At 40.8% G+C, this 26,016-nt stretch overlaps 2 protein-coding genes across 4 annotated transcripts; one reads left to right on the top strand and one right to left on the bottom strand.

Moving 5' to 3' along the window:
* Positions 1-5,156: 5,156 nt before the first annotated feature.
* On the top strand, positions 5,157-16,724 carry LOC147235824 (cytoplasmic polyadenylation element-binding protein 1-like). Of its 3 annotated transcripts, none has more exons than XM_086144085.1 (11): positions 5,157-5,658; positions 5,822-6,044; positions 7,495-7,724; positions 8,751-9,006; positions 9,087-9,200; positions 9,671-9,775; positions 11,208-11,344; positions 11,790-11,988; positions 13,574-13,668; positions 13,743-13,823; positions 15,258-16,724. In XM_086144085.1, the coding sequence occupies exons 1-11, from the start codon at positions 5,563-5,565 to the stop codon at positions 15,366-15,368; spliced, it is 1,647 nt and encodes a 548-aa protein (XP_086000211.1). In that variant the 5' UTR covers positions 5,157-5,562; the 3' UTR covers positions 15,369-16,724. The 3 variants fall into 3 exon arrangements, with proteins under 3 accessions (XP_086000211.1, XP_086000209.1, XP_086000210.1); XM_086144083.1 differs by having other exon boundaries at positions 5,157-5,637; positions 5,820-6,044; XM_086144084.1 differs by having other exon boundaries at positions 5,157-5,637; positions 5,820-6,044; positions 9,671-9,760.
* Positions 16,725-17,602: 878 nt separating this feature from the next.
* On the bottom strand, positions 17,603-19,723 carry LOC147235825 (small ribosomal subunit protein eS17-like). The gene is made up of 5 exons (XM_086144086.1): positions 19,685-19,723; positions 18,880-19,031; positions 18,242-18,347; positions 18,079-18,144; positions 17,603-17,725 (listed from the first exon to the last, which is right to left on the bottom strand). The coding sequence occupies exons 1-5, from the start codon at positions 19,685-19,687 to the stop codon at positions 17,648-17,650; spliced, it is 405 nt and encodes a 134-aa protein (XP_086000212.1). The 5' UTR covers positions 19,688-19,723; the 3' UTR covers positions 17,603-17,647.
* Between the last annotated feature and the right edge of the window lie 6,293 nt (positions 19,724-26,016).

A 26,016-nucleotide genomic window follows, 5' to 3' on the forward strand; every position in this document is an offset into this window, starting at 1 on the left:
TATGGATTGGACGGCGGGACATTTTTCCTTCCACTGTTTTCAGGATCACAGACAACCTGTATGCCAGAATCAGACTAAAATAAATAAACTTACACAGTAACTTTTATTATTGATATTCTTTAGCCAGATGTCTGGATGAGGGTCGAAACATGGTGATCGAAACATTAGGCCAATGTTTTGTAACAGTTGTCTTTATGTGATTTAAGATTATTTCTGAAATTTGAGTTCAAAATCCAGAGGTGTTCTAGTGCACTGGTGATTGACTGCATTGCTCGTTTCATTTTTTTATTCTAAAATTCGATCACTTCAACTCAAAGCCAACACAAAATGATTAACTGTTTAGTCATTTCTTTTTCAACTCTGGATCTTCTAATCGTTCCATGTAAGCCTCTATGCTCAGCATGTTTTGGCCATGAACGTGGATGATTATGTTAAAAATAAACTTAGTTTATTCAAGAAATAGAACCGTTTCAGCATCTAATTTACCAAGGATAAATTAAGTACAAGTGTAACATGAGCATGTGGATTACATCGACCTGTGTCTTACTTATGATTGTAAATCACTGCTGTCATTCCATCATGATCAAAATCATCATCTGCATGCAACAAGGAAGGTATTTTATTTTGTGTTATGATTTATAAATGTCTTTATAAAACTGAAACGTCTAAGTGGCCCAGATGTCCTTGACTTAGGGCGCCATCGCCCTCCTCTGGCAAACACCTAAATAGCAGCCAAGTAGAAGCTGGGAGTTTGCTGACCTCTGGTGGAAAATTATATGAAAATTAAATTAAATCAAAATTTAAACTAAGCCATTTTTTTCAGCATACAAAAAGTGGCACAGATCTAACTAAAGGAGAAACGTAAAAAAAAAAAAAAAAAAAAAAAGTAATTGTTTAAAAAAAGAAATTAAACTTTTCAGCTGGTAGTTTTAAGTGAGCAGAACATTTCAATTGTTAACCAGAATTTAAAAATGAAATGTTGAAAAACGTTGACTTTTATCAACTGTTAGGTGAATGTCGGGGACCTATTCTTACTTAAAAAAATTTTCTTGACACATGAATCACAGCTTGTTCTCTGATTACAGTTTTATAGTCTTGCAAATTCAAATGTGAAGAACCATTCTTCCTTCAAATCTTGAGCAAGAAATCATGATATTTGCCCCTAAGTGTTATGTTCAGAGCAGAACAGCTAAAACTTTATACGAATACACTGACAATTAATCCATGATGTCGATTCCATTGATGAGGAAGCTTTATATTTTGAGGAAAACTGATTGATGCCTCCAGTCCGAATGTGACCACATTCAAAATCATATGATTTTGGACAATAAATCGTTGTATAGAAAAACAAAATAAAACTAAGAGTAGATATCTACAACCTTATGTTGCTTTAATCTGTGACTGTTATAAAAATATAAAATATTAAAAATGTATAAAACTAAGATCCTGATTTAACCTTTGCCAGCTCCTTTTATAATGATCAACTCCAATTATTTTGCCATTCGGAGCAATGCCATGCTTCTCTTGTTTTGCTGCTTCCATCTTTAGCGAAGAAGACATTATTTTATGGATTCTGGATTTTGGTGAGCCAAAAGCACATTTTCTTTTTCAATAACTTTCCATTAGAAATGTGTTTTAGCTGAAGCTGCGGAGAGATGTCAACAGTTTTCTGGATCTTTGCTGCTATTCAGATATTGATATCACTGACAACAGGTCATAGACAGTTTTCACCTTCTGGCCCCTGCAAAAAACTTCCTATTAATACAAACAAATGACTTATAAATAAGGCCTTGTAATGATTCTTATAATAATATGATTAGATTAAAAATAATTCGTACATCTGTGAAAACAAGTTAAAAGTAATAGTCGTAGTAATGACGTTTGGAATAAAAATAAAAAAAAAATCTTATTTATTATCTTATTATTCATCATTCTTACGGCAAGATTTATTGTCAGTTCCTTGAATCTAATTTTCAGACCATAATTCGTGCTTTCATGATCTTGGAAAGGAAGGACTGATCTCCATTAAGACTAGGAGGCAGTTCAAACTCTGTGACAGTCAGTGGTGACGGGTCATTGTGGCAGCCTTTCTCTCTTATCACTGGTTTTCATCACATTTTTGCTGAGAAATAGGGATGATCTGACGTCAACATCTGCAGCAACCAGGGGTGGCTGTGTTTGATCAGAGATCCATTTAAGAGACTACTCTGACAGTAATGAATTAATGCTATCTTTTTCAAATCAGAAAAATAAATCCTTTGGTACTGTTATTCTTTTTAAATATGATTACCCCAGCTGACACGATAAGGGAAATCACATTACTGTATTATTCCAAGAAAATACAGTTATTTGAAAGTAGTAAAAATGCTGGTGGCATTACTATAGATGAAGTGAATAGTTTTAGTTAAGATGATTGCTTAGACTGAATAAAGTAGATGAAAACTCACTGGGAAAATTTAAGAGGCTCTTTTGTGTTTGATTTTATCCATTTTATTGACTGGGTGAATGACGAATCTTTGGCAATAAACAATAGTATTCAATTTACTGCCGCCTCAGAGAGATTTCTCACTGTGCGGCTGTTTTCAGCAATCCTCTGTTCGCTACTGTGTAAATCTACTGTATAAATCTAGTGTAAATCTGTTTTTTCTCAGTTAACCTCTATTCAAAAGACAGTGAGCTAAATGTAAAAAAAAAAAATCGAGTAAATAAATAATCCAGTTAAGTATTTGTTGACTGGGGAAAAAAATACATAAAATCAACATCCAAACAAATAATTATAGAGTAAACATTCTTAGCAAATTGACATTTTGTAAAAAAAATAATAATAATAATCGAAAAAATATATGGAAAATCAACATCTAAAACAATGTTTACAGAGAAGATTTTTTTTTTTAAATTGACATTTTGTAAAGAAAATACTAATAATAATTGAAGAAAATATATAGAAAATCAACATCCAAAACAATATTTACAGAGAAAACATCTTTTTAGCAAATTGAAATGTTGGAAAAAAGTTCTAGAAAAAAAAATCTAGAAAATCAACGTCCAAAAAAATTATTCTATAGAAAATATTTTTACCAAATTGATGTCTTAGAAAAAGTTCTAAAAGTTCAATGATGACCATGGGATGTAATCATACTATCACAAATCAGATAACAAATAACATAAATGCAAAGAGACATTTATTTTGTGACAACACAAATATGAATTTATGACGTAAGGAAAATAAATCAGTAGAAATAAATAATCTGACACGTGATTTGTTGTGCATGCCCGTCTTTGATGGTGTGCACGTGAACAGACGGAGGCCCCCGAGGCCCAATCAGCGGCCGAGCGCACGTTTAATAAATTGAGACTAATTAGCTGGCTAGCCGACTTCATAAGTATGACCTTTTATTGAGCTTAACGGTTATTATTGAAACATATTTCATTGGTCAGACCTTATCATGGCATTTTCCCTGGTAAGTGGAATAAAATAAATACATTTAAAAAAGGGGGACGCGCAGGAGGCGGGTGGCAAGCAAGTGTAACAGCAATATTTGACCTTTCGTAACACCCCAAAAAATAACTCGCTAAGCTACATGAAAACGACAAAATGGCCGCTCCTCCCGCTATCAATTACCCCGTTTAAGCTAATCCCGATTTGAACTGTTAGTGCGGCTTTACGTTCACAATACCTCCGCCCCCCCTCCACCCCCCCTTAGAGAAACGACACGCGTCGGCCCGAGAGCCTCGACGGCGACTCTCCGGCCTTGTCCACCTGCAGCAACGCCGACATCTTCCGCAGGATGAACACCATGCTGGGCAACGCCCTGGATTTCACTGGCGTTTGCACCACACCCAACAACGCCAAGGGAAAGCCGGACCTGCTGTGCGGTAAAGTCTCGCCTTCCACACTCAGCGGCTTGGATTCAAGAGCATCGTCAACTGGTTGCCCTTGCACAAAAGTTTTTGGAAAAGTCTCTGCAGTGGCCCGGATTTTGGGAACTTGTTGCCAGACATGTCAGAAACTCCCAACAAATCGTAATGAAAATGAGTAATTTGCTTTGGCAGTCTCCGTATCTGATTTGAGGACTTGACAGCTTACAGAAGGAGCATAAAGCACTGATGACTAGTTGGCTGTAGCCTTAAGTGACCAACATCTCAGTATATTATTTCTGCCTAAAGTGTAATGTAACGTAAATAACTTATAAAATGTCCCTGTTGACCCAGATGACACTTGAAATTTAGCTACTTGCTCAAGTTGATCTTTCCTAATGGTTACAAACTTTGAAGAAATCTGACTTAAATCCCTTATTTAGAAGAAAAGATCAGTTTTTTTGTCGGCACTTAAAGGTTTATGACTATTGTAAATACATGGGTGTATTTATTGTATTATACAATATATATATTGGGAAATTCCTCCAGCCCCTAGGATTTGTTTTTTGTCAAATCCCATTTCCTGAGAAATAGGTCAGGGCATCTTTTGTTGGATACGTTTTCATATTTTGTTTCTGTTCTGAATATGCAGCAAAAACAAAAAGGGCCCATATGCCCACAATGTCAGCATTATGGTTAAGCTTTAGTGGTTTTTTTTTGTTTTTTTTGAGGGAAATATTTAATTCCTATCAGACTTAAATCTTTTCCAGACAGAATTGCCGTCTGTTAAAACTTCCTTCACCTTGTCATTATCATGAGTGCCAGCAGCTGATTCATGCTGCATTGCTGATCTGCAGCATTGCAGCACTGTTTTTTTGCACCAAAGTGAGATTTGCCAAGATAAAGCTCAGCACAATACTAGTGTCCCTGATTTTTTTTTTTTGGGGGGGGGGGGCGTAGTAATTTTTCAAGTTGTCGTCACCTGTGACTTGATACTGCTCGGAGAATGTTTGCCAATTTGACATGGTCAGCAACGCAGAAATAATGATCTGTCAAAGCATGATACACAAATGCATCGGTTCTTGATGTAAACTGAGGTTAGCTTCCGGTGTAGCGTCTGCACTACTACCGTGGCCTGGTGCTGCTGAATCAGGGCTGTAGCTGGCAGTTGGAAGCTTTCCAGACCTGGAGAGGGAAGGGAGGAGCTGGCGGTGCAAATTGCTCTGTCCTCAACATCTGATCAGTCAGCTGCTTCTCTGACTGCAAGCCTCTTTCCATGCTGTTTGGTGTGTGTTTGTTTGTTTTTTTTTTTTTTTGTTTGTTTTTTTGAGAAACTGAATACACACCATTTACTATATTCTTACTTCAGTTCTCTGGGTTATAGAGCATTTGAAAGTCTCAAGTACTTAAGTGAAAGTCTGCTGAGTCATTCGCTCTCATTCCTCTGTAGCTCTGCCCCTTGCCTCCCCCCTCCCTGCCTGCCTCTGTCGGCTTGCTCAGGAAACAAGGCTGTACAGTGTGAGCAGCAGAAGTGGCGACTGTTTTTCACCGAGACGTGCTGTGCCTACCAGAGAGGGGAGCCCTCCTATCAACAAACCAATAGCTCCAACAGAAATTTTTCATTACACAGTTGTTGGGCAAGGAAGCAGGGAGGTGGGGGGAAGCTGATGTCATTAGCAGGGGTGTGCGAGTGCATCAGCAGCCATGTCACATGCTGCTAGGTGGGTCAGTGATGCGGACGGAGATGCATGGCAGTTGCACCGGGCACAGAGGCAGCAGGTTAGCTCCCCCATTGTTCAGGTTAGGGACAGACGTAGTGACGAGGGAAGTTTTAATGAGATGTCTCGAACTATTCCGACTGCCCTTTTCTGTGTATCGCGTGCTGATTATTGTGGCTGTCTTAACACTCTCTCTCTTCCCTCTGTGTCTACATCTCTGAACTGGCTCTTGGACCAAAACAGAGTCGGACCTGGCTGCGGTGGGCAGCAGGAGGATGCTCTTCCCCAACTGTGGTGGCATGCCTGGCTCTCAGGAGATGCAATCATCCAGGGGCCCACAGAGTGTCACAGACCTGGGCCTGGGCCTCCAGTCTCTGCGTTTGTCTGGCTGGGACAGACCCTGGAGCAGCAGCCAGGAGACAGACTCTCACACTTCCCCTTCCCAGGTTCAGACCAGCTCACCCTCAAGTAAGTACCTGCTTCTGTCTTTCCGGGACTGAATTCTGTCTCTTAATTTCTTCAATTCACCATGTTAACAGCAGCTGGATATGCAGTCATGACACTATTTATTAAGACAACAGTTTAAGGTCTTATGGTCTTTTCTTTTTTTCTAACACATATTTTTATTGAAATGCGATAACAGCGTGTCTGTGTGGGAACAAGCTGTAGCGTCACTGGGGAGGATGATGTGGCAGTTTTGCTTCGCTCCATCTATAGCCATCCAGAAAGAAACAATTCAGTGTAGCTACCTTAAACCGTAAATAGGCTTGTTGTGCTATGTTCCAGCAAGTAAGACAATACTTATTTGAAAGTTACTGACATCTTTGTATTTTAAGAATCACCAAATTATAATTTTTCAAATGCCTGCTCAACATGAATGAACTAGATAACATTTAAGTCAGGTTGGTCAGGCTTTGGAGGTAAAGGTATAAATGTGATGGTACTTAACTGATAACAGTCCTCATCTGTCCCGACCCATTTGTGCAGCTGAAATTATATCGGTGCATATCTAAAACAACCCGACATTACTTTCATTAGCGGTTTCTAAACTGGGCCTACAACAAAGTGGGACAGAGCTTTGAATGCAGCCTGCAGCTGAATAATCCCCCTGGAGCCTCATGTTGAGTACACAGTTACAGGCCATGCAGGACAGATCTGTCACAGTTGCTGCCGATGTCACTTGGTTATGTAGGAAGATGCTTGTGCTAAAGAAATGTTTTTTTTTTTTTTTTAACCAGACTGCAAGCAAAAGGTTAGGGCTGAATTGGTTACTATCACGACAACATTTGATCAAGCCAGAGATCACATTTTATGATTTTTGTGCAATCCAAGCATTTTGAAGCTTTGTTTTTTGGCTGTCAATCTTCATCACTTCTACATGGAGAAAGTCCATATAAGTGCATGAAGTAATTCCAGGGCTTGGCAGTGTTTCGATATCTTATGACTGGGATTGTATTTTGTATGACCAAAGTCTGATGCACAATTTAACTGATTTACATTCTGTGGGTACAAGTGGAGTGGATATGAAATTGTCTCTTTTCCTGAGTTGTTTTCAATATCATGGGAAAATGCAAAAGTAAACACAAGAAATTAGCAGCAAAAATACCTTTTTAGGAATTTCATAAATTAGGGGAAATGAAAAATGGTAAAATTTTAGAATGTTGCAAAATATTTACTCCAAATTTCATTACTGAAACAGAGGTGGCATTGCTATCAGCTATCAGTTTTTTTTTCTTGTCATATTGACCAGCCCTGGGTGGGTTTAGAAGTTTTGATTTCTAAACCTGATGGTAAAAATCAAAAGATGCATATCTTGAGAGAGACTTCGATAATTCATTCTGAATCAGCAAAGAGTCCCTTTGATAGTTTGCATTGACATTCTTTCGTCATTGTAATCTTGTAATTGCTGTTTCTCCAGTGCTGGGTATCCTGAACAGTCCCTTTAGCAGCATCCTAGGGAAGCCCCAAAGCTACATGCCTTCTGAGTCAATGAGTATGACTGCCGACTTCCTGGAGAAGTTTCCTGGCATGGCTCGCATGGCAAACCGACTGGATTCCAGCTCTTTTCTGGACTCCCGCTCCAGCAGTCCAGAGGACTCTGAGACTAGTGGCTTCAGCTCTGGCTCCGATCACATCTGTGACATGCTGGTATGACCGGGGAGACTTAACCTCTATTCTTTAGGTTTGGTCAATTCTTCTAAAAGTTGTGAAATTTTAAACTGTGGTTTGTAGGCATTCATACCGAATTTGAAAATATTTTCAAAAAAAGTAAACCATTTGTATAAAAAGCTTCACTCACCAAGCAATATGGACCCTGATGCTTATTTACACCAACATTTATATTTTTCATCAGCAACTAATTATTCTTTTGGATAATACAGCAAATTGTAAATGATTTGAAATCACAAATTCATGTTTAATGGAAAAACTAATTTACATTTGAAAAATAGCATCAGAAGTTTGACTTCAGTGTTTGAGGGCCTGAATATCAAGGATGACTGGGCTAAACAGTAAAATTCAATAATAAATGGTCCCATGAGCAATGTTTCGCAAAGATGGCACATAATAAACGTTTAGCAGAGGCCATGCTCTGACAGTAGAGTTTCAACATTGTATCATACAGACTAATTGGCATGAGTGGCATTCATTTGTTTTTGTTTTTTTTAGCTGTGTGTAGTGTAATTGGTTCTCAACATTTCAGTCAAAAGAATGTTCTTGAACCTGGAGATTGAACCCAGTTTGTGTGTGCTTTTTCCCCTCTACTAAAGCCTAGCTTATTGAGGCATCACAGTAATTTTTTCTGAATGTATTGTTACCTTGATTTGTACAATTGCCATATAAAGATTTGCTCTCAGGAATTTTGGAAAGGACATGTTTCACCCAAATTACACCTTCAGAATATTCTATCATGATTTCTTTGTTCATATTGCGAACTTTAACTGCAACTTTAACATTCGGAACAACTGAGATTGGCACGTCCAGATTCAAATCAAGAATTTGTTTTACCTTACAAAGACTTGCTGGATTAATTCATGAAGTACAAACTTGAATGTAGGTTCTTGCACATTTCTCTTGTTTTGACACTAATCAGACAAATAACCAAAGATGATCAAGATCATGTTTTGGTGTCTTAGTCATCAGATTGAAATTTTTTCTTTTCTTTTTTTTAAACAGTCCACATTGCGGATTTCTCCTCCCCTGCCTTACCTTACATCAAACCTGCAGAAGGATCTGCTGAGACTTGGTTCCCGCCTGGACCCCCAGGATACCAGCTCTCCTCTAACCCCACCACCCAGTGCCAGTCCAGCATCTTCAGCACTTTCCCGCCGCTGGCGCACCGGCTCAACATGGCCTGGTGCAGACATGTTGGACCCATCTGATGAGGCGTTCAGCATTGAAAGGGAGGCCCGCCTGCACAGACAAGCTGCAGGTACATCTGAATGGTCAACTTTTTATCTCTGCATCTCTGGTTTTCTGCATTCTAGCTCATGCTTTTTCTGGTGTCATCAGCTGTGAATGAAGCGACGTTCACTTGGAGTGGCCAACTGCCTCCAAGAAACAACAAAGATCCTCTGTACTCCTGCAAGGTATTTCTGGGTGGCGTACCCTGGGACATCACTGAAGGTAAATCTCTACCTGCTGCCTTCATGTTGCCTTGTCTGGATGTTTTTTCCTAAATGCTAACGTACTTGTGAATTTGAGCCATGTGTCAATATAACCTTCCATAACAGTGTAAAGCTAAAGAGAGAGGTGCTACAAGTAGATGGATTCTAAGTTTTGAATCCATATGTCTGGAGGTTCAACCACTTTTATTCTGACTGGAGAGCTTTAGTAGGAGTGGGCATGCTCTAAAATTCTCTTTGCTCTTGGATCTGATAACATGATCTGAGGCTGAACTTGGCAATACTGTTTTATGCTGTGATCAATGAGTTCACTGCTGCAGGGTGTCCTTAACAGCTGAGAGGCTTTTTAGTGGAACATGATTGCATGCCCATCTAACCTCTAATTTTAGCTGACTTTTTACATAACTCACTTAGCAACTTTACTGCCCCCGCCCATTGCTTTACTTAATATTTCTTATTTTTCCCCCCAAGCTGGGCTGATCAACACCTTCAGCGGCTACGGCCCGCTGACTGTGGAGTGGCCGGGTAAGGATGGAAAACATCCACGCTGTCCTCCTAAAGGTAATGTGGCTAAAGGTAATGACAAGCTGGTAGGCCATTTCCCTTTGTTTTCAAGGTTGCACTGTGGTGAGCACATGTAGCATGCTGGTGACATTTCAGGGTTTCCACAAGTCAAGGAAAATGTTTCAATAATTTCCCAGGATACCAGAACATTGGCACTTAATTTTTTTCTGACTTTCCAAGTGTCTTCACTGACCTCATTTTAAAAAACAGATATAAATAAAATTAAAAAAAATTAAATGGTTTTCATCGCCTTGTTAATGGATAAGGTTCACATGGTAACAGTATGATGTTAGAACATTAAACTGTAAAGTGTGAATTTGATTAAAGAAAATGTGTATTTTCAGTCACGCAATAAAGCAAAAAGTCAGCATTTCACAAAGATCTTAAAGTTCTGATTGTCTGAATTGTAGCCTCAGACTCCAGCAACTACAGAGCGGCATATTGATGCAACACAGTACCCTGTATTCTGTTTCGAGAAGCTCAATTTTAATTCCAAATAAACTCTGTATAAGGAGTAGGAACCATGGTTTTACCCAAAAGTGATCTTTTTGTTGATGGGCTCTGAAGTGGAGGTTTTAAGGTCCTGGAAGCTTTGTTTGGATATTTTTATTTTGGTGTCTGAAAAAGACCGCAAAACAGTCAAATGCCAATCACACTTGTATTTATGCTAAACTAGTTTCACAGACGTCCTAGTTTAGCATTAATAAAGTATTTGGCATTTGACTGTAGTATGCTTGCTACCTCAAATCAGACCATATCCTTTCAAATATCAGACATGAGTGTCTGATCCTGAGTAATATTTTAATCTTGCAGCTATATAGAGCATTGAAAAAGGAAAGGTGGGGGCAGTTAGCCAGTTGTCATTTTGAATCTTTGCAAATATCCTGTCCTTACATCCAATAGCCTATACATAAACAGTCTCTTCACTCAGAAATGAACATTGGATGCTAAAGTATCTCCCATGGAATTGCTTTCTAATCTGTATGAAATACTAAGTTGTTGACATGTCAGTCTTTGAATCCTTGCCCTTCTAATCTGCTCAAAAAAGTCTCCATATTTGTTCTTTCTGCATCGAAACCTCTGATTACTTATTTGAATAAGTGTAAGAGGGGAGAGTAATTCATTCACTACTAGCATCACTGCCCACCCACAAAATGCCTTCTACCGCTCACATTACAAATCCATGATTTGGTATTTCTGTCAGTAATTTACAAAATCGATACATTTCATTTGATCACAAGTTTCTTGATTTTGATATTCTGCTACTTGGGGACATTACCAACTTACTGAAATGACAATGGTTTGCTTAAAAATGTTTATCTGAAACTGCAGCAGCGTAATGCATCTCACTTGTATGGAATATGCACCAAGCCCAGTCTTCTCTCCAAAGTCTGACAAAATCCTTTAAAACACTGATTTCTTTGCCTCATTATGGGTTTTGTAGGATATGTTTACCTGGTATTTGAAAATGAGAAGTCAGTGCGGGCATTACTTCATGCCTGCTCCCAGGATCCTTTCCATCCTGAGGACAATAGAGAGTACTACTTCAAGATGTCTAGCCGAAGAATGCGATGCAAGGATGTGAGTATATACCTGACATGAGGCTGGACTACAGTATATATAGCAGTCTGCTACAATATTAATTGTTAAACAGAGCTCCCAGTGATTACATCTGTTGAACTATCACAGTGAACATGTAAAATGTGTTTGTTGTATTATAATCCTGTGAGTCTTTGTCATCAATTTGCTGGTCTAGTGTGATATTTGGGTGTGTAGCACAGCATGTCAAACACTTTAAAAAAGCCAAGGCTGGTACAAAGCGATTCCGGCATCTTTGTAGACATTCATTTGTAGAAATCTGCTCAGTCATGAATAGGTTTACAGCTAAAGATTAAGAAAACTAGACAGGAGAAAGAAGCTTGGACTAGCTTTTTAAAATTCCTTCGTAATAATGCTTCCTGGAAAATGCTTTTATAACACCAAATACCCTTCAAGTTGCTCAAAGTAACCTTTGCTCCTGCTTCAGGTGCAAGTGATCCCCTGGGTGATCTCTGATAGCAACTATGTGCGCTGCCCGGCCCAGCGCTTGGACCCTAGTAAAACAGTGTTTGTTGGTGCACTGCATGGTATGCTGAATGCTGAAGCTCTGGCCAGCATCATGAACGACCTGTTTGGAGGAGTCATGTATGCTGGCATTGACACGGACAAGCACAAGTATCCCATAGGTAAGACCCTGGGTATTTGAACTATTTTAACTGAAAGACACATTGCCAAGCTTGTTGTTTGAACAAATTAGTCTGTAGACCAAATAGTTCTTTGAAAAACGAAATAATGCTGACAGGTTGTGAAACGGTCAAATCTCTACCGATGCCATTGCATGTGCTTGCGGTACATCTGACGCAGGTGGGCTCAGGCATTTTAAAATTTGACACATTCTGACATGATGCTTCATTTAATGATTCATGTCACCATGCACACCCATAACTGCATGTTGGTATAAGAGCACATATTAAATATTGATACTATCTGTATGCTCTTAACAGACAGTACAGCAAAGCTAAACTTTGATACTACTTTTTAATGAGTGAATTTGCCTTCCCTGCATGGAATTTCAAAGACATGTCTCTGTGTAGGCCTCATTGTATACATAGCCAAAAGGAGTTTGCATCTAAATCATCACCATGACGTTACACTTCAGTTGGACCTTGATTTCTTTACTTTCCAATCTAAATGTTTTGGCAAAAAGTACATCAACAATTTATCCTAGCCCTATAAAATAATTTGAAAATTAATAGAAAAGGAGCTTCATTCCATTGAGTTGTACTGTAAATAGTCCTTGACAAATTGCACACAGACAACTGTATTGATTTTTTTTTTTTTTAGTTCCATTAAACAGCTACCAAATACTGTCATTTTATAGAGACCCTGGAGGGGTCAGTAAAAAAACTAAAAAAAAACAAAATTGCAAACTTCTTGAATCACAGGAGAAAAAGAATAGCAGACTTGTTTTTTTTTTTTTGGATCTCTGACAACTCCTGTAAATTCCTGATGTCTCAATCGAAAAAGCTGTTTAATGTAGTCAGTTTTAAACCGTAAAGAACCACAAAGCATGATTGCGAATGCGGACTAATCTAAAGCCATCAGTGAAACAAGACTGGTTAGAATGGAAACTTGTATAAGAACGATGGGGGAGTAATCAATCTTTTTCCTACAAATGTTAAACATGGACATGTACGACTGCCAGTGTAATGGGTTCACGGTTTTGTGATGGCATGATATTGACAGAAGCAGCTGGGTGACTTCTGCCTCTCAGTGCAGATAGACAGTGACTGGAAAGGGTGTGAAAGCAGCTCTGGGGTGTCTCAGGACAAAGAATTATCGTGATCTAGAGATCTGTTTTGGAGTATAAAACTGAAAGCATTCCACGTACAAACAACAACTTTAGGCAGTAATATTAAATGCCTGTCATAGTATCTCTGCATGTTAATCAAAGGGTTCCAGTGTCCAGGCTGTTATTTTGATTTCTTTTGAGCCTCAAATTCAGCACAGTGTCCAATATTCCTTGTGTATCTAGCATCAATCAGATGGCAGGTCTGCTGTCAAGACTCAAAACGCACAATTGCTGGACCTCGATTGACATCTGACTCAGTGCCCTGCTCATTAGCCCATAGAATTGCACATGGGGAAGACCAAAGTGTAGACTTCAGTACACTGGAACTCCTGTTAGAATTTCCATTGGTAATCTTTAGTTCCCTTTACTTTTGTGTCTTTTTTTTTTTTTCCTCATATATATGTATAACTTGTAAATAGGCTCTGGCCGTGTCACCTTCAACAATCAGCGCAGTTACCTGAAGGCTGTGTGCGCAGCATTTGTTGAGATCAAAACACCGAAGTTTACAAAGAAGGTAAGTTGCTCTAAGTCTTATTGGTGCTGTAGTGAACCTGTGTCTCACTGATCAGCCGGGTTTTATCGTCTCAGGTCCAGATTGACCCCTACCTGGAAGATTCAATGTGTCAAGTTTGCCTTCGCCAACCTGGACCTTTCTTCTGCAGAGACCAGGTCAGTCGCCCTCTTAGCCATATACATGCCGATTGCTGTCGGGTGTTTGGGTGTTTCGGCTCAGTCAGCATGCTTTCTACAGCGATATCAAGACTTCTTTCCAGATGGCTGTCCATTTTAGCAGATACTGAACATACTCGAGAACAGATTTGCTAATCTCATAGGCCTAAAACCCTTTCGATGTTTCATGTCCAGTAGTTGGACATTGGACTTCTGAAATTTTCCTCCTTGCTCCATTATGGACTTTAAAAAGGTGGATCTATAGAATTTAAGTCTTTACCAAAAATGGCACACCTTAAACTGCTCTTTCTGAAAAGAAAGGAATGGCTTTTCATACATTTGAGAAATCCATTTGTGGTCTGACTGTAGAGCCCACAGACATTGATAATTGACTAGTTATTGTCCTGAGTTGCTGTGTTTGGTGTGCCATTTGTTTAGCCTGCTTGGTTGGTCAGGTGACTTTCTCTGACATTGTAGGCTTGACGAACACTCCTTCCTGCCACGTCTTGCTTTGTCTGTTGTAAAGAGGATTATGGCCTACAACTTGATTTCTCTTCAATGATTAAGAGGCCCCTCATTTTCAAAAGTATAAATTATACTCTGCTGGTGTCAGGAGGCAATGCTTTATTGGAGCACTTCTGCCTGAGGAAAGAAACTTTATTCGTCATGAGGATGTTTGGATCAGTTTTAAAGCAGATACTTTTTACAAATAAACGACTAGTTTATATTGTACCTTTTAGTGCACCATAATGGCTTTACACCTAGTGTTGGTTGGTGGGGGGGCAGTTAAGGTTGCTCAATCACTCTTAAGTACGGCTTCAAATCTTTTAAAAACTTAGATATAGAGGGTTGATAAAAGGTAATCTGACTAGTAGCTGTACATTTGATTACTTTTCCTAGAACCACTGATACCTGAAATTTTTCAGAGCTCAGCTTGTGACCCCCCTTTCCACTTGGTACAGTGTGATCCTTTAGTGAATACTCCACTTAAACTACCTATGTAGCATATTTAACTTTTTAGGTACAATTTAGAACACCCAACAAGAACTGCTGGTAAAACTGATTTGCTGTAAAAAGTTATAAATATGGATCGGTCACCTGCAGTATTTTTGCATGATGGGAAAATGTACTTTTGCTGCCATTTAAGCACTTTTTCCAAAGTGGACATGTTTCCTGATATTTATCGATCTGCAAAATATCACAATACAATGGATCTATTTTTGCATTTCTAGCAGAATTACTTTTCCAAGAGTTTTCAAAATGCTATTTCTTATGGCCTTATTCCAGAGGTTGTGACACTTCCCAATTGGCTCAATTTATTGCTCATGCAATTATTGATGTGGGTCAAAATTGATTAGATTTTTTTTTTTTTTTTTTTTTTTTTAAAAGTCATGACTTCTGACTAGTTACACTGAGCTACTGTCTGACATCCAGGCCTGCTTCAAGTACTACTGCCGCTCCTGCTGGCACTGGCAGCACTCCATGGACATCTTGAGTAACCACCGGCCCCTCATGCGTAACCAGAAGAACAGGGATTCTAGCTAGAGCGAGTGGAGCCGGATGCCCTGAAGGGCCAGAAGAAGAGCCTCTCTCTGGGGCAACCTTGTGGCCAAGGAGAGTACGTGCCAGATGTCCCTCGGCACGAGGGCACCGTGGCACAACACCAGGCACTGGGGATTATCACTGTAGAAAATGTTCACTTTTTTGCACTTGCTACATTTTTGCTGTTCACAGTAGCACTATGCACCGTGACCTTGTTAGGAGAAACAAGGGACCCTCACACTTGAGAGCGTTTTCCCAGACTTGTGGCCAGACAGAGATGGGAGCCAGCCTAAGGTTTTGATGTGGATGAAAATGCCTTTTTTTTTTTTTTTTTTTTTTTTTTTCCTTCTCTCCCCTTTTTGTTTACATGTGTTGCATAGTGAAGAGCAATCACGCAAGTCTCATTGCCGCTCAGTGGCAAACGCCATACAGTGCCTTTAAATTTTTATTTTTTTCCCACCTCCCTCCCCCCGCCCCCAGTTGGCATCTGTTTTCCTGTGCAAGCCAATTGGTGTTTCTTACTTTGGGAGTTGAATGTTGGGCTTCATTTAACCAGTCGCGTTTCAGACATTTTTACGCAGTTTTTTACTAATTTGTACACACAACGGTTTTAAGTCATGACATGAAAATTTTGAACAGAATTCTACCAGGCGGCTGTTTATGGGAAACCCCCTTTAATTTGTTTTCCCTCTTCCTCGTACATAATTCTGTGGCCTTTTTCCTTTTTTTTTTTTTCTTTCTTTTTTTTTTTTTTTAATTTGCCCTTCCAATTTCAACTACTGGGCACAAAATGTTTAGTCGTTAAATTGCTTTGTTGGTCCTGTTCCATTCAGCGTACGTGACTAAGTGTTGGATGCTGCTTCAACTGGTCATCCATCATTTTCCAATCAGCTGGTGGACCTTGTTGAGACTAAAAGTGAATGAATATTCATGTTTTGATTGTACATAGTTTTGTTTTTTGCACTTTTAATTTGCACTTGTGGAGAGGTGGCAGTGGTTTTTAATCACATTTATACATCAGCAGGGGGGGGCGTGCCAATGTTACAACAGCTGCTTGTTTCCTGTTGAATGTAAGAACTTCCACTTGACTGAGAACCGATCAACCCAGCGCTTGAGTAGACCCCAGTACAGGATTCCACGCTTTCTTAGCCCATTTTGCCTTCCCGTTCAAGTTGGACATACATGCCAAAGACTGTCATTCCTTTAGCCATTAAGTTTATCATGCTGAGCTTGTTGTCTCTTAGCCCAGCTGCTTTTTAGAGTTTTGAAAGTCTACCTCATTGTGGTCTGCCAAGTTTTGCTGCTACTTAACAGTTGTGGAGTATGTTCAGGTTGGGCACAATAAAGGTGTTTAAGCATTACCTGCCATGTCTGGACCATCATTGAGTCTCCTTAAAATGCACAACCAAAATGACTCCTGTGAACTGTGTCACATTAGGGGGCAATTGGCAATCTGATCAGCATCTAAAACTGACAGAAAATATTGGAATTGAACATTGTAATATTTGAAGCAAGAAAAATAGGTATTATGAGATCCTTTTCATATATATATATATATGAACGGAACCTCTGTATTCAGCTATTTCTAGTGGCAAAATCTACCCCATGTCCTTAATCATGTCCCTCCAGATTTTCCAAAATCTCCGAAAGATGAACGCCTGATCTCATCCCTGAAATCAGTATTACTTTTAGAAACCTGTATAGTGTCTATGCCTCATGTCAGGCAGGTCAGCTTCCCAGCCTCCCCCCCCATTGTTACCAGATCCCACCATCCCCTCACCTCAGTAAATACTTCTCAGCCACATCTATGGTTAGAACCAGTTCACTGCAGCTTTGCATCTGATTTAGACCCCGACCGATCACATGAGCTTCACATATTCCGGGAGCAGATGGGGCGGAAATAAGGGAAAAATTATGCCCTCATTTTTACCTGCAGCGTGACAAGGTATATTTATAGGTTCCCTACAATTTCTAGCTTGAAAGGTACAATTGTGGCGACGGCTTTTAAATTCTGGGGTTGTTCTTGCAAAATGAAACCTGGTACTTTTTCATACCCAAGTGACCTGACTGACCTGCCTCCACCTCTGCTTGTCTGCTTTTGTAGAAGGGACGTTCACAACAGGTCATTTAGGAGGGCGTGGTGCGGACGTGCAGACCGACGTCACTTATAATCCTGAACTCTTTGCTTTGTGGAGAACAGTCTCTTCACGTCACAGTTGGAAAGTAAATGCTGTCTCATTCTTAATTTAAATCCCGTTTATTAAGTAGCTTTCATGTGGATTTTAAAGTCCTCGTGGAGTTTTGAAGTTCATGCCGATTGTTGGCTGAGTCACTTGCAGGTTAGAAAGGCCGCCAAAGTCCTAGGAGGGAAAAGACAATGACTTGTGTTGAAAAGGAATATGAAGCGCATTCTAAATGAAACACTCTTCTAATCGAGGTCACAGGAAAATCCTTTCCACAATGAAATTCAAGTGAATTTGATGAGTGAATACCTCAAATATTAACAAATTTGTAATAGGATCTCTATCTGAAGTTAGATAGTAATGGGCCTTAAATCCATTTAAAAAAAAAAAACTTCCTGCATCAGGCATTACTGAAAACTTCACTGGTAACAACACACCGCTTCAACATCCTCTGAACAAAGGCTTCGGAGGATCCAAACTCCAGCGTTTTCCACAATAAGCCCATGTGTGTATGTTTGTTCCACACGTACCAGCATCTTGAGCATCTCCTTGGTTTCGGGGTCCACTTCGATGAGCTCCTGATCCAGAGCAGAGATCTGTGGAACACAAAACCATCCGCTTGATCTCGCAAGGCGACAGATAACCCCCCAAAAAATAATCCTGACTCATTAAACCAGTGTCCTTTTGACTGACCTCAGGGACATAGTTGTCCCTCCGCTCCCTCTCCTCCTCCTGCAGCTTGATGGAGATTCCTCTCACAGGGCCGCGCTGGATCCTCTTCATCAGGTGCGTCACATACCTGGGCAACGGGCAACCACGTCAAATAGTTACGATTAGTTTGTTTTTAGCTGTTACCTCTCAGGCACCATCTGTATTGGTGTCTACAGATGGAAATTAGCTTATGGCTACTATTTGGTTTGTTTACCTACCATTGAAGTCAAATAAATAAGTGTTATTATTGTTGCAATGCGTCCCCTGTCTTTTAGTGGCAAAAGTAATATTTTGCAGGGGATATTTCACTCAGGAAATACGTGTCTTATAAATACGAAATCACGTATTTAATCAACGAAGGCCCTCCTTCCCATCGTGCAAAACAATTGGTAATTCACTGATCTACTTTTACAACAATCGTATCGGAATACTATCCAAATGCTAATACACTGCTACCATCACAGACCAATTATAAGACAGTTGGGTCTGGGGGTCAAGTTATAATCTTTACCCAACCAGAATACAATCACGTACAGATCGTTTGCTGACATGTCAAGTTTTCACATCGGATCTCAACCTTTTCCAGGAAAAAAAGGATTAAGTGAGCAAATCCAACTTACCCAGCGATTTTGTTGCGCAGGGGTTTGCTGGGGATGATGGCGATCTCCTCGCAGATGCGCTTGTTGGTGTGGAAGTCGTTGCCCAGACGAGTGTAGTATTTCTCAATGATGACCCTGGCGGCCTTCTTTACCGTCTTGGTCCTGACTCGTCCCTGGGACACACACACAGATATAAACAGGGGGAACAGGAAGCGTGTATAAGGACACTGTGCAATGATTGTGTAAATCATGGAATTGAAAGTGTGTACTAAAGCATTATCAGATAAAGGATTAAAGGAAAATAAATAAAAAAAATATACCTATACATAGTTGAACTACAAAATACACATATATGGCTTCATATTACAGTGTACTATTGGCTGTTTTTTTGTAGTATTTTTCAAGTGTTAAGGAAAACAACACATTTAATTCTAATAAGTTTTTTCAGGAAGCTTGGGTGCATTTATCAACTTTTACTTGGGTTGATTCTCACACACACATGCTGTCGAAATATTTAGAATGAGGTTGAGACAAAACTACATCCCATAAAAAATAAATATGAATAAGATTAAAATATAGATAAATACCCGTCAGGCTGAATAAAACTAGGGATTACTGAATGTGTAGCGGCTACATGCTAGCAGGATGCTTGATGTAGACGGGCAACACTTGATGGGAAATGCAGTTCGTTATTCTCTTTTTTTACATCTTCGAAACCAGTAAATTTGTGAAAGTTGATGGTCCCACGGGGGAACCGTCGGCTCGGAGCCCCGGGTTTGGGCGATTTGGGTGGGATTGAGGGGAGAAATGTTTTCGCAGTACCCACCATGTTGACTCGGACTGGCGGAAAAGACGCACCGGAAGTTCGCACCGGAACTTACTGGATGGTACACGTTCGTGACTCGATGTCGCCCCCTAGCGGCGGGAGGTGCGAACTGCATGAAAGGCGACCAAAACACTAACAACATAGTCCTTCACAGGAACACAGTAACCTTCAGGTTCTCCTCTGAACCCTTTAATAAGGTTTATTATTATAAATTACCTCATTTATGCAACGTTATTGTTTCTCACATGCCGATGAAAGAATTTGAAAAGTGTCATTTGGAAGAAAAAAATACCTTTATTATCACATTCAGTGATACATATAGCACAACATCGGTAAAAATCTGATGGCACTTTACCATTCATGGATGAACAATGAGCAGAAGAGAGCTATTGAGAAGCCCCAGAGTTCAGTGTTTTGCTCATAACACTTCAACATGGTAGGAGAAGCCAGGAATTGAACCAGGACTGTTCAGTTCCAAAGATGACTGCTCTTGCCACGCTGTATGTGCATTAATACTGCGTGTAATCATATACATGTACTTGTTAAAACACATGTATATATTTTACATACCTTCAACTTTATTTTTATGAATTTCTTTCGATCTTTCCTTTTATAATTTTGGTGGCCAAAGTAGGAAACCTTGTAGCCCCTTCTTTGGCCATCCTCAGCTGCAGAAGCTGGCTCTGGGGACTTGGAATCTCATCTTTCTGGCTGGGAAGGAACCGGAGCTGATAAGCAAGGCCGAGAGGTTCCAGCTAGATATAGTCAGACTCACCTCGACGCATGGCTTGGGCTCTGGGACCAGTCTCCTTGAGAGGGGTTGGACCCTTTTCCGCTCTGGAGTCGCCCCCAGTGAGAGGTGCCGGGCAGGAATTGGCATATCGACTGTCCATGACTCAGCACATGTACATTGGAGTTCAACCCGGTGGACGTGAGGGTTGCCTCACTCTGGCTTTGGGACGGGCTCTGATTGTTTGTGTCTATGCACCCAACAGCTATCCAGACTTCCCATCCTTTTTGCGGGACTGGGACCGCTAGGGAGCACTCCTACCAGAGACTCCCTCGTTTTCCTAGGAAACTTCAACGCCCTTTGGGCAGTGAGACCTGGAGGGGTGTAATTTGGGATAACGCCCCACTCCCAGATCTGAATCCAAGAGGTGTTTTGTCATTGGACTTCTGTGCACATCATGAACAGCATGATCAGGTTTTAGGGTGTGCATATCTCCACTTGGCACGTCATCGGCCTTGTTCTGGACTGGAGGATGAAGAGAGGGGCGGAGCAGTCAGCTGATCAGCGCCTGGCAGTGCGTTGGCTCCAATGGGGAGGATGCCAGTCAAACGTGGTAGAGCCTGTAAAAGTCTATAGGGAACATCTGGCAGAGTCTCCTATCACGAAGAGTGTCAACTCCCACCTCAAGCAGAGGTTCAACTATATGTCTCAGGGGGGGCGGAGACCATCTTGTCCAAGGAGTTCTACTGTTGATGCTGCAGATAGAGCTGTAGGGCAGTCAGTTATGAAGTTTATTATTATTACCCTTACCCGTTGTCATCAAGCTGCGGGAGTCCTATCAGCAATTTCTGGCCTTTCCGGTAAGGGTAGGCCCAGCAGCATTCAGGTTCGGTGGCGGTTGAGGCATCAACTTGGGCATGGGAGAACTGTGGCGAGGCCATTGACGGCTTTGAGGAGATTCTTGTCCATCTGGCGGCTCAGGAGAGGAAAGTGGTTCACCATCAACACTATGTTGTTGGAATGCTGTGCAGCTGAACTCCCCTTGAGACGTGCTGGGTCACTGGAAAAAAAGGTAGAAATCCCTCCTTTGGGGCAGGATTGAGAGCCTACTCTCAGTGGCACAGTTCAGGTGTCTTAGGGTTTTGTTCACTAGTGGGGGAAGTATGGAGTAGTTGGGCAGATTGGTGCGGCATTAGCACTGACAAAAACATGATGCATCATCGCATCGTGGCGAAGGAGCTGAGCCAAGCAGCTGAAATGACTTTTCTCCGCAACTCTTCCTTCAAGTCAGAGACTCCTCAACATCAAGAGGAACCTATAAATATGGCATATGGTTCGGAGGGCTCCTGTGGCACTACCAAGCGGTAACATCCAGGGATGACATAGGCCACTTTGGAGGGACTACGCCTCGGGATTCCCCTGGAAGGAAGAGCCGGTGGAGAGAATTCTTGGCCTTTGTGCTTCGGCCGCCGCCCCCGGCAACCCGACCCCAATCGAACAATAGGAAGGAAAGGCTCTTCACTTCCTGGTTTCCACGTCACCTACATGATCAGGGGGTACAGCGGGGGTAGAGATGCACCTTGTCCCATCACATGGAAAACACAGGGGGCCGCAGGTCTAAATCCATCCATGTTTAAATTTCAAACTGTAAAATATTAAAATTGGCATAAACCCCACCCCCTTATTACACTGAAATGAATTCTCCTTTCAGAAAAAAATAAATAAATAAAACATTCCGACAAGGTGGAGAGAGCTTTTATTTGACATAAAAAAGGGGTGCAAACTGGAATTTTTCCCTTTAGGTGTGGAGGGAATTAAAAAGTGATTTCATAAGGTTCATGTGTGACACGTCATATAAGATGAATCCAAGGAGGGAAGGGGGAAAAAAAAAAAAAAAATTTCAGATAAAAAGGACCTTGACCGTTCTGCAAATTAAAAATAGGAAACCATAAAAAGAAGAAATCGGGTCCTCCATTCCTGAAGCCCTTGACTAAACTCATACATTTTCCAAGTGACATTCATATTTCAACACAATATTTATTTACAGTTTAAGATTTCTCTTGATCATAGCTGTGGGAAGGAAGAAAAAACAAAAACAAAAATAAAAAAAACAATGCTGAGGGGAAAAGATAAAACTCTTGGAGCTGTACATTTTGATTTTCCACAGTCTCAGGACAAAAAATTAAAAAGAAAAAAAAAGAAAAAAAAAACAAACATCTTTATATGGGATCTGAACAAAAAAAAAAAAGACCGTTGTGAACTCTGTACAATTTACAATTTTCAAATAATCGTCACGATATTGCAGTAAAATGTCACCCTCTTCCTCGAAGAAAAAAATAAAAAATAAAAATATACAGTAAATCCGAGACAATTCTACAGTACAGCAACGAGGGAAAAGTGCCCGAGAACCGAAGGAGGCCGAAGCCGATCATTCACTTTAAACTGTCCTTTTTTTTTTTTGTTTGTTTTTTTTTTTGGATTTACATCTTTGACACGCAGGGAATGTTAAAAGCCACACAAACATACACACGAGGAGAGGGAGTCTGACGCAGGCTTTGCACGGAACGAAAACAAAAATAAAAATTAAAAAACGGAAGCGGTAATGTGTCGTGGCAAGACGCGACCGCTATTTTACACAGCCTGGAAGAAAACCAGAAAACCAAGGGGCCTAAAGCAAGATATACATGGGGAGCAGTAAGAGCTTGAGGATTGACCGTTTCAGCCGTGAACTTTAAAAAAAATAAAAATAAAAAAAAGAGCACAGAACCCCTCCCTCCCCCTCACCCACAACCCATAATGTTCAGAAGCGGCGTGCGTTGAGAGGATGACAAGTCATGTAACTCAAATGCAACTCTTGACATCATAAACAGTCATAGCGGGATAAGAAATAAACAAAACAAAACACTTCTGGGGATCCCCCCCCCACAAATGGACATGTTTTAAAAAAACATGACGGACACAAGGCGGAATGTGAAGGTTAGAAAAAAAAAAACAAAAACAACATTCAACTTCATATTTTCCTGGCACAAGTTACATGTAAAAAAGGAAAAAAAAAAAAAAAAAAAATTAAAAATAAAAAAAGGCATGGAGTGGTAGTAGTCTCAGGAATGGCACTCAGGGGAATATCCAAGGCTATCTAGTCTGGATATCCATCTCACTCCTTCCAGGTCTCAGTCTTACGTGGGAAGGGGGGGGTTAAGGGTGTTAACGGGCTCAGACTCTTGAAAAGAAAACAGATTTAAACTATTTTACCCCTCACTCCCCGAGACGAAGGGGTGATCTCAGCCTCCAAACCCAACACCCGACTGCATCTTCCGACCCAACTGTGTCCCGGAGGCACAAACGGCTGAAATACACCGGGCACACACCGATTGAGTTACGCACACACACAATTAACATTACGCCACGTGTGTGTGTGTGTTTGTTGTGACTACGCAACATTCCGGGCTTGGAAATGAAAGCATCTACGCGGACGAGTAAAGCAAGCACAGTGGGCCTCACGCATGAAAAATTGATATGAACAAAAGCTTTCTTCCAGGAGATGACAACAGCAATAACAACAACAACAACGGAGTCCTACGTTTGTAGTAAACGAGATGGATTACGAGGAAATACTGTAAATCCGGGTTTTGTATGAAATGACTGGCAAGTTACATAAACAAAAATTAAAAAACATAGAATTAAAATGCCACCGGGTCCTTTTCCCTCATAAATGAAGACGCAAAGGTATTTTTGGTCCAAAAAATAAAAATAAAAAGCTCCTGGATTCAAAGAGCGTCCTGCTTTCTGTTTGGTTTGTGTGTGTGTGTGTGTTTGTGGGGAAGGTTCAAAATACTGGAGTCAGAAAATACTGAGTTTTACATATTTCGTCATGTCAAAGTTGTGGACCCACCTCTTAATATCTGACATTCAGTGGGTTCAAACATTCAGCCATGGGTATGAGAAATGGGGCTGATGTCAGTAAGCACTAAATACAGGCAGGTGTGTGTGTGTGTGTGTGTGTGTGTGTGTGCAGAACTCACATCTTTTAGAAATGGTTAATGGCCATTTTACTGTGATAAGAAGCTAAATTCATACGCGAGACCCACTGACACCCCGAGGCCACGGCCAGCAGCAGTCTGGCTTGTTTCTCCACAATAGGAGTCAAACCAATGAGAGCCTGTGTGTGTGTGTGTGTGTGTGTGTGTGTGTGTGTGTCTCTGTCTGGGAACAGGCCACTCAGCTTATGTGCCCGGTGCATTTGAAGCAAAGGAATGACCACCTGCCCCTTTCCCCTCGAATCCTATGAGCGGGGATACTAGGACAACGACAGAGGGAAAAAAACAAAAAACAAAAAAAAAAGAAAACAGAAAAAAGTCCCGAAGATTTTCTTCTCATGTATATATCTATATATATAGAGATATAGATTCATTCAAGTACTTTCAAAAAAAACAAGATGGAAAAAAAAACCACAATAAGTTAGACGGGGGGGGGGAGCTGACGTGAGCAATCAGGGGTCAAAGGTCAACTGAAAAGCTTTGCAGTGTAAAATACACACCACAAGCAGGTTTTACACACTGATTAGTTGATAGTTTGCAAACGTCTACAAATTTCCGTAGATGAGGGAGCCAGCGGGGTGGAGGTGGGGGTGGGGGGGGGGTCTGTTGGTCTCGGGCCTTGTGTGTGTGTGTGTCAAGCAAGGGAGGGTGTCATGGCATAAAAAAAAAAAATAAAAAAAAAAAAGAACAAAACGTGGGTGATTGTGAAAACAAAAAAACAGTGTGAATTTTCCTCCCCCGAATAGAAAATGCCTGCTACGTTTAAAGTAATAAGCACGTTATAAGTACAGTATCGAGAAGGCTGAGGGGGTCGACAAATGTAGTGCAGTCATGGTCTCGAGCATTTTTTTTTTTTTTCCTTTTTCACATTTTTGTTTACCTTCTCTCCCAGCCACCCACCCACAAAGCCATGGCTATTTGGAATGAGAAAAATACCCCCACCCCCCCTCCAAAAACAAAAAAAAAAAAAAAAAAATTCACATTAGCAAGACTTGGAAAAAAAAAACAAAAACAAAAAAAGAATCAAGAGGACAGGCGAGGTGAGGATTGTTGTTAAAAGGTGGTCCTCCCGCGATGTGTAATTTAAAACGAGGAAATGGCATCGGGCGACGCCAGCAGGTCAGTCTCACTGCGTTCCCCCCCCCAAAAAAATAACAACACACGTCAAGCATTTTTTTTTTTTTTGCTTTGCAGCACAAGAGGGGTTTCCCGACGGGACATTCAGGGACGGGCACATCCTAACACCATAATGAGTAAATACACCAAACCTTCCATTTGGCATCGCTCTGAACAGGAATACATCAGTTTTGGTGTGTGTGTGTGTTTCCGAATGTGTGTGTATGGGGGGGGGGTGCAGTCCTAGGGGTTTGGGCTTCGCTATATATACATCCCCCGTCTGGCGTCCCAATCGTGCGTCTCCTTTGCACGTGTGACACGATGTGCTGGGTGGCCGGGGTTAAGGCATCGGACGGCGGCGTTGGGGAGGCCGTGAGTCCGTCTCCGCGGTTGGGGTTTGGGAGTTGGGTGAAGGGGGAGGAGGGGGGGGGGGGGGTTGCGCGTTTTTC

Source organism: Fistularia commersonii, chromosome 3, assembly GCF_037954325.1.
Source record: "Fistularia commersonii isolate RoL2024-O1a breed Wild chromosome 3, RoL_Fcom_v1.0, whole genome shotgun sequence".
Taxonomy (NCBI): Eukaryota; Metazoa; Chordata; class Actinopteri; order Syngnathiformes; family Fistulariidae; genus Fistularia; species Fistularia commersonii.

Coding starts and splice junctions, on each gene's coding strand:
- LOC147235824 (XM_086144085.1), top strand. CDS start 5,563: ATGTCACATGCTGCTAGGTGGGTCAGTGATGCGGACGGAGATGCATGG. Junction 9,776..11,207: donor TAAAGGTAATGTGGCTAAAG/GTAATGACAAGC, acceptor TGGGTTTTGTAG/GATATGTTTACCTGGTATTT. Junction 11,989..13,573: donor CAAGCACAAGTATCCCATAG/GTAAGACCCTGG, acceptor ACTTGTAAATAG/GCTCTGGCCGTGTCACCTTC.
- LOC147235825 (XM_086144086.1), bottom strand. Junction 18,145..18,241: donor GGGACAACTATGTCCCTGAG/GTCAGTCAAAAG, acceptor TGTGTTCCACAG/ATCTCTGCTCTGGATCAGGA. Junction 17,726..18,078: donor AGGAGATGCTCAAGATGCTG/GTACGTGTGGAA, acceptor TTTCCCTCCTAG/GACTTTGGCGGCCTTTCTAA.